Source organism: Taeniopygia guttata, chromosome 2 (assembly GCF_048771995.1).
Source record: "Taeniopygia guttata chromosome 2, bTaeGut7.mat, whole genome shotgun sequence".
NCBI classification, from domain to species: Eukaryota; Metazoa; Chordata; class Aves; order Passeriformes; family Estrildidae; genus Taeniopygia; species Taeniopygia guttata.
In genome coordinates this window covers 91,476,200-91,484,767 of record NC_133026.1, presented here as the reverse complement: position 1 = coordinate 91,484,767, position 8,568 = coordinate 91,476,200, and the positions used below count along the sequence as shown (strand labels likewise).

Here is an 8,568-nt window from a genome sequence, read left to right as displayed (position 1 = left end):
CAGGTGCCAGAACTCCTCCAGAAGTTGCATAACACAACCTGCAGATAGTAAGTGTCAGCCTTAAAACCACACCCTGCTCACATCTTTTGATTCCAGCTGGAAGGCAGTGTGACTCAGATGCCAAAAATGCTTGATTTGTGATGAGATGGAGAATGGGGCAGGAGAAGACCTGGCTTTCAAGTATTTTATGTGCACTCCAAAATGCAGATTTACAAAACCAGCAATAAAGTATAGCTGTAAATAAAGATTTTCAATACTGTTTTAGCTCCCAACTCTGCAGCTGCTTAGTCAGCTGTAGCTTAGTGTAGTACCAGAAACTCTGTCCTCAGAAATGCTCCCTAGAAATCTGCTGTGCCTGGTGCTGCAGAGGCTTGAGTCAGGAGCCTATGGTGGGATCAACTTTTGCCACAGCTGCACAGGACCATGTACATCCTCGCAGTAACTGAGCCAGTGGCATTGAGCTGAGAGGCTTCCTTAAGTAAAACCTGAACCCAGTGTTCCACCTGTCCAGAGAACAAACTTTCTTCCAAGGACACTGAACCCTAGGGCCAAAGTCACAGACCTACAGTCTGTGCATTAAGGGTACAAATCCAGTAATCTCTAGCAATGCAGCACAAATCAACAGAAACTCTGCCATCTCAGAGTTTCTGTATGTTCACCTCACCTAGCAGCTTGAAGGTTCATTGAGAAAAGCCCATAACAGAATGGCACAAGGAAAATGGTAATTCCTTCTTCAGAGCAGAATTCAAAGACAATAACTAAGGCACAGGCCAGGCAAAGAGAGTAACAAAAAAATTTGCAATGGTTGGTTGAACAGTGTCTGTCAGGAAGGCAGGGACACCCAGAAGGAAAAAAATAACCCAGAGACTAATGGTAATATAGATACAAATAGAAGTTTAGGACTGACAAACTCAGATGCCAGCCGAGTCCTAGTCCTCTCTGATTTTGAAAGGTTTTGAACATTCCTCTCCTTTTATCACGACCACGTGGGCAGCGTAACAATTTTCTTCCAGGAAATCGGAGCAGGTCAGTACAGCCCCTTCATTCAGAATACAGCCATTATCATCAGAATTTTTCCTCTCCTCACTTGCTATTTTAATATTCCAGATTGTTTAATTGCTTAGACATTTACAGCCAGTAAAGCACCACACAAGATTCTGTAAAACTTTAATTTATTCCCCTCCCAAGTATCCAGAATAGAAGACCCTTTTAAGTTGGAGAAAAATGTGACAAAGAAATAGATTACCAGGATAGCTGTTCACAGAAGAAAAAGCACATACTACCAAGGTTACACAGAAAACAACCCAAAAGTCCTATTTAATGGGATAGTGCAAGTTAACAGCATGTCTCTGGCAAGGATACCTTCATTTGGATTATAAAAGTTTTACAGAGTTAGATTAAGAGTCTGGATGGGTCTTTGATATTTTACTATAGCATTAAGAATGTACTGTTTGAAAGATGCTGTACAGAATGACCCACCAAACAAATGTATTTACAAGCCTGGGGAGAAAAAAATTATTTTTCAGTTTATTCAAAATAAAAATACACATAGAATTATGAAAATATAGGTTTACTATTTCCACCACATAGAAGTCAATGCTGCTGTCTGAAAGGCTTGTAAGATTATTTCAAGTTTTTTAAAGTTCATCTTTTTCCCTCAATAAGGTGTACCTATGTTCACTGGGTGCCAGTTTCTGGAATGAGCTCTCTGGTGGGCTGCTTGCTAAATCCTGAATTGGCTGAAAGAAAAGCAAACAGTAAAATTGTTTGTTAGACTAATAATCATTCATCTCCATTAAATGAATTTCTAGCATTATGGGAGTGCACAAATGTCCTGCATTCTCACAAATTGAGTTTGGGGGTTTTTTGGAAGGCGTGTTCCAAGTGCCAAGTAGGTGGAACACAGCCACCGACACACACACACATTAATCAAGCAATTCCAGTTAAGGATATTCCTTTTGTTGTAACATCTCAAGGCCAATGGCCATCACATGAGTTTCTGTACAAGTCACACAGAAGTATTTCAAGTGTACCCCACTGTGTATTTGCTTGAATGTACCACTTGCTTTGGGGGTATTCTCGATTTATCTGCATGTGTTTTATGAGACGTACCAGGGCAAAAGTGACATCACTGCAAAAGTATTTTAGAATTACTTTTCCATGGAAACGAAAAGAAAATACCCCATAAAAACCACATGCAATTCAAGGGGCATAGGTGACCCATAACAGCAGCCTCCAGTTTAGTGAAGGCCAGTATTTATTTCCATTGCATCCATATCTTCCACAAGATGGCAGGATGCCATACAGACATGTTAATGTAAACCTCTCAGGTTCTGTGTGCGTTTTTCAAGGCAGAAATGAGCCAAGAGCAAGCCTGCAGCTCTGGGTTCTGTGCCTGTGCCCAGACAAGCAGGCAGCAGGATCCAGGGACTCCACAGGCTTCCTCCTTCCCTGGCCAAGCCTCTTCCTCAGAGCAAGTGCCTGGCCTATGCCTCAGTCTCCAGCCCTTATTTTTGCCCTTGCTCCTGATGGCCTGAATTCTGGTTGCTCAATGAATTTTTGAGAAACACAGGGAACTACAGAGTGAAATGAATTGCTGCTGAGACAATTCAGCCCACATGTTTTCACAGTCAGTCACGACAACATTCAAAAGCAGTCATTTTCCTAGCAAAGGCAAGCACTCCAGGGCTTTCACACTTTCAAATCTTTTGAGCAGGGAAACAGGAGGCTGCACTCAATCGACTTAGAGCAGTGCCATCCTTACACATTCCACGGAGGAAAAGGAAAAAGAGCCTGTAGCTATAAATAGTTTCTGTCCCTCAGCCATGGAATGGCCCAAGGCTCCCCAACACAAGGGCACCAGGGCTCCTCTGGGACCAAAGTGGCCCTTTGAGCCCTGGACAACACAACCTGGAAATAAGTGTTTAAAAGTGGTTCTTTCTTTGGAGGGTGCCCAAGGTAGAGAAAATGTTCCCTGACAGTTACATTTGCACTTTTCAGCAGGACCCCAAGCACATAAGCTGAGTGGAGTATCAAGAAGATACAAGGCTGACTGAGACACCATTTTAAGACTGCGATGAGCAGAGGGAATTGGGGCTGGTCATGTCCTTTCTTTTCTGACACTGACTTTTCTCTGGAGAAGGATCTAGTAGTTGTGTTCCTGAAGAGATCCCAGAAGTGACTTCCAGGCATGTAATTACACAACATGACAAGCTTTGAGCAGAACCGTGAGGAAATCAAACTGACAAGTGCAGCCTGTGAGCACTGCTAATTCTGTTTGTCAACCACATTAACAAAAGCAGTAAGGCCTATTATTGCTCACCCATCCTTTCTTGATGCTCTAATAATTTGCCTCCTGTTTGCATTGGTAATATATAAAACCTTCAATCTTCCTTGTTGTCTCCCCTTAGAACCACCCTCTAGTAGTGTGTTGTGTGGGAAATAATGCAGCTATGATGGATTATCAGCTTTAGTACTGAAGTCACAGGAGAACCTTAGAGCAGTTCTGTGAAGACAGAACAGTCATCGAGCCCAAGATGTCCTGATTCAGTGGAGAAAATAGATATTCTTATACTCTTCCCTTATTCAAAGCAAATAGGTACCATATTACCCCTGATGCCTACTACCCCTTATACTCCCTGCCTTCACCCAAAGAAGGCTGAGGAGCCAAACAAAAATGGTAGTTATGCTTCTGTTAACAGATATTCTCTTTCAAAAGACAGAATTTAAATGTACAAATATAGTAGAAGGTATAGCTCTGACAAAGAGTAATAAAAAGGTCTTTACTAAACGGCCAGATGAAATATATTTGTTGTAACCTTACCTGACCAGGTGCTACATCAGTTGGATCAGGGCCATGATGAAACTCTCTATGCAATTTTCCAGAATGCAAGTCTAGTACAAATTGCTTCAGTTTACCTGGAACTCTGGAACACATTCAACAGAAACATCCACATGTTTATTACAAGCAAAGTCCAAACACAGGAGATTTAAAGTGTACTGCTTAGAGTAGCTAACTTCTGTTTATCTAGCACACTATGCCTACTTCTAGGTGATTAATAGAGGACAGGGAGCCACATGATTTGCTAAGGTATCCCACCAGCTTCTTTTTCTTTCCACTGTCTCTAGAGAACACAGCAAGTATTTCATCTTTTCAATAACTCCCACAGAGCTGTACCAGCCAATAACTTCATTGTGAAGTCCCTTCAGCTCCCCACTAACCGTAATGTAAGAGAGAACAGCAGGTTCCAAATGCACAGTTTACAGATACAAATGACACTTGGGGAGCACTATTGACAAAACATCTTTGAAAGGCTCTCTACTGCCTCAGCAACTGCACATACACCACAGATAAGCACTAAGAGGGTATCAATGTAAATCTAATCTGAGATCATCTACTGTCACCCACAGCAAACGTGCTAAACTACAGCATCCAGTTTTATTTGTGAAATGTCAAATTGACTAAAAATCTCGAAGTGAAGAGTTAATCTAGTAAGTATTAAAGATGAGATAAAACTATAGTGTGAGCACTATGCAAAAAATCTAAAGTAACATATGAATGGACACGCGTTTTGTAGGGAGTCTTCCATGAAACTAATTATTACATTTAGAAAATAAGAAGAAAGTGTGCTCAGACAGACTATCAGCAATATATAAGATCATCAGAAAACCCTATGGATAAAATGCAGCAAATATTGATTCAGAGGGTATCATTACAGCAGTGTCTGTACTTTAAGGGGCCTCTTCCCATCCCAGATAAGATCATGAATTAGTACCAATGGAGAAAAAAGGGTTTATTCCAGCCTGGCTATAGAGACAGTAGACTTACTGCTTCCTGCTTTTCCTTGGGCTCCTGCCCTGTTCTAGGTCAGGCCCATTGCTGGAGACATTCTCCTCTCCTAATGCAGCAAGGGCACTCAGTGCCTGCAGCCTCCTGTAGCTCAGCCTGTTCTTGCTGAGAACCTACAACCCATCGGCATGACACTTCCTGCTATCATTTCCAGCCTGGAATAGCAGTATGAATAGGGCCAGGTGGCTAACAGATGAGGAGAAAATAGTGATGGTCTCATTTGCCTGCCAAGTGCCTATTCTCCAAAAAGACAATGAGCTCTCTAAACAGAGAGGAAATCTTTTAGTGGACCAGCTCTGAAAGTGCCATACCCCTACTGGCTGGTGGCAGCACTAAGGTTACCAGAGACAGCCTGGGGCCCGTTTATTAAGGGGTCCAGAAGGTTACTGAAGTGGTAGATGAAAGTCTCAGAATTAAGATTTTACTAATTATTAAAAAATAAAACCACAATACAAAACCACCCAAGAAACAATAAAAACATCAAAACCACATATACACAAAAGAGTATCTTCCCAGGAGCTCCAAGCTCTTCTTGTTCCCAAACTGTGTTTTGCTATTTCTATGTATCAGCTCAACCTTCTAGAGTAAGGTTGAGTAATTATTTATCATTAGGCAACTGTCAACAATCCTGACATCTCTCTTTCAGCTTCATTTGTAAGTGACAACTGTTACATATCAAGCAAGTAGCTCTCATTATTCCGACAGTTTTTCACAGAAACTGAACATTTAAGAAACATAACATCAAAGTCTAAACTAAACATCTCTTCTACCTCTCTGTGAGATTGTTAATTTGTTTTAGGGCTGTTTAAAAAGTGACAATAAAAAGAGTGGTTTTAAAATGCAAATATTCTATTTTTTTGCTAGAGTGTGCAGTGAATACAATATTCCAAAGAAACAGAAACACAGAAAAGTAGTCACTTATCAAGAATTTCAACATACATAGCTTCAGATATTTGAAAAGCACTATTCAAGATACATCAGAGACAATATTTTATAGATAAGCCTGTGGAGAATTAACAAAGAAGTTAAGTTTGAACTCTCCTCCCAGATGTCAGTATCTCAGGTAAAAGAATGTCTCCTGGAATAGCAGAACTAGGCATGATATTACATTCACATTGCATGCTAAGTCTGAGCTTTGAATCCTTGGTTTTGACAAAAATGAAATACCCAGTCTAGATATCTAACCAGGAGTTAGCAGGCAGTGAATGTGCAGCTGCCTCCTTTGAGACAGAAACTGGAGATTTTTTTAACACCCAACCAGAAGACAAAGACAGAGCACTTGTCTCAGGCTGAAAGCCCCTGAAGAGAACATTTTACACATCTTCATTCCTTGACTGGCCCATGCCAGACAGAACATCAGCTTCCAAGGCCGCACACCACAGTCAGGCTGAGGTAATGAGGGTTATCACAGCAGTATTTCACCTAAGCACCCTGGTACTTTGCTATAATTGTATTTTATCCAGATAAACATGCCAGTGATTGGCCATTTGCCAAGTTGCACTTGGAAAATTTCACAAACCCACACAGGTATTTCTTTGCCAGTTTCCAGGCAGGAAGGCTAGAATTGCACTGCAGGAAAACCCAAACCAGCAGGCTGGGAATTATTACATGCTGCTTTTTACAATAATCCCTGAATAACACAGTACTTCTTTTAAAGTTGAGATATCTATATCACTACCAAAAATGCCATGCCAAGCTCCAAATGCCTAACCATGATGGAAAACAGCAAAACCATAACAGAAAAGAAGACCAGCATCTAAGAATTTCACGTGAGATTCTTGTATAAAGTAATACGACTCCATTTAAACAATGAGCCTTACAGCAGCTCATCCTGCTATAAGGCTCTGACACTAAATCACACAGAGGCAGCCTTAGCGACCCCAGATTTACTCATCTTCCTACCACAGTAGTGATTAAAGTACAAGCCTTTTAACTTGTTCTTCTCAAATTAAAATGCACCAAGAAAAATACTTACGACAAGTCACTGAAGTCTGGAAAGACATACATGTGCCTGAAGCTATCAATGGCAATGACAGGGCAGTCTGCTGGAGTCTTCTGAATGTGAAGGAGTGGATGCCTGAATTTGTCACAGTCAGCATGGAGGAAGTTTATTGTACCTTAACATTGTGAGCAGACAAAAACCCATGTTAGGATTTTTTTATTATTATTGTCTTGAAACCACTTTCCTAAGTATTATAAAGGTGGAGATATGAGATAAATACAACATGCAAAACCTGAAAATAGGTCTTAATAAACAACACCACCAAAATAATACATTTTCTTAAAGTGGTTTTTTTTTCCATATTACAAACTGCAGCTTTGTTTAATGCCCTCTCAAAACTCATTAGATCATTCAGACAAGAAGGATTTCTGAAAGTTACTTACTAATAAATTGTGCCTCTATTTTAATAATTTCCAGAGGAGTTGGTCCTCACTGTCAAAAATGCATCAAGCCCTTCAGTCTCAAGAGCTTGAAAGCTACAATTCTGTTTGGCCTTTGCTTCCACTCCACTGAGTTGTCTGAAAAAAATTATACCAGTAAAACCAAGAAGTAGTGGGAATTATTACAAACCTTTTTCACCTATTAACTGCCGTGCAACCTCCTGTTGGAATTTCTCTAAACTCTCCAAGTCATCTTTCATATGGAAAAGTATGAGAAAAGGAAGGCCTTCTTCTGTCAGTTCCTGCACAGAAAACAAAGGACAAACTCATTTCTTCCACTTCTTACGGGCACCAAATCAAGTGATTCCAACAATTTTCAAATTCAGTGAGCTCTCTACTTTAAAAACAGACAAAAAGCAACACTAAAGATTTTAACTGCTGACCCTTCCTCCGAGATAGCAGAGTGATACAGTCAACCATGTTTCCTCCCTTTTATCATATACAACAGATAAAGGATGAGAGCAAGTCATTATCAGCATTTTGGGAAGGGATACAATTTCACTGGAATACTTGTGCAAAAGAAATAACCCGATTCTGAGGAAACATGGCAACTCCAGAGAAACCACAATAAAGCCTGAGCACCTTGGTTCTTAAATGCTACAAAAGGCTGAGGGTCCACTCTAGAACCCAGTTCTAGCTTATTCACATAGTAAATTGGTGCTTTCTTAGTGTAACACAAGAAGTGTCTTTGAATAACTCTATTCCCTCCTCACTAAAAAAGAGAAAAGCAGAAGCTAATGACACAGCCAGAGGAGTTATGATCAAGTACTGCTCTCCTGCCAGTAACTGTGTCCTGACAGCTATCCTTTGGTCATCCTTTGTTGGACAGGCAAACTTTTCCTCATATGAATCTGTTCTTGCAGCTCAATGCCTTTTAAAGACCTCTGCCCACAGACAGATGAATACAGGACTGCCTTGAATAATTTATTCAAGTTTTTTCTTTTACTCAAACGCTTGCTCCAAACATAATTTTTGTCAGCTCAACTCACTACAGCCTGATTGAAGAAATTATCATTTATCATCTAAGAAATACCTACAGTTGTCTATCATTCATTTGCACAACTGGTATAACAAGCAAGTGCTGCTATTGCTTTGATTCTAGCCTATATCAGCATAAAACCTGTGCTTTTGGGGAAAGATAGTAGTGGCTTATTCTGCTACCAAATAGAAGGGTTTCTTCAGATATCTTCAATTTGCATTACATTGAAGGAAAGACTTCCCCAGTCAGTAGGCAGCCAGTTACACAGGGTACATGAAATGGCTCTTGTTCTCCCTTC

General features: G+C 40.4%; 1 protein-coding gene across 1 annotated transcript in view; it reads right to left on the bottom strand.

Annotated features, from left to right (window-relative positions):
• Window positions 1-1,155: 1,155 nt before the first annotated feature.
• Window positions 1,156-8,568, bottom strand: part of ERP44 (endoplasmic reticulum protein 44) — a 46,611-nt gene continuing 39,198 nt past the window's right edge. Inside the window, exons 9-12 of the mRNA XM_002192756.7 lie at window positions 7,422-7,533; window positions 6,825-6,966; window positions 3,824-3,926; window positions 1,156-1,739 (exon numbers count right to left, since the gene is read on the bottom strand). Coding sequence (XP_002192792.2) covers window positions 1,638-1,739; window positions 3,824-3,926; window positions 6,825-6,966; window positions 7,422-7,533 — 459 coding nt within the window. The 3' untranslated portion in view covers window positions 1,156-1,637. The remainder of the gene's footprint in view (window positions 1,740-3,823; window positions 3,927-6,824; window positions 6,967-7,421; window positions 7,534-8,568) is intronic.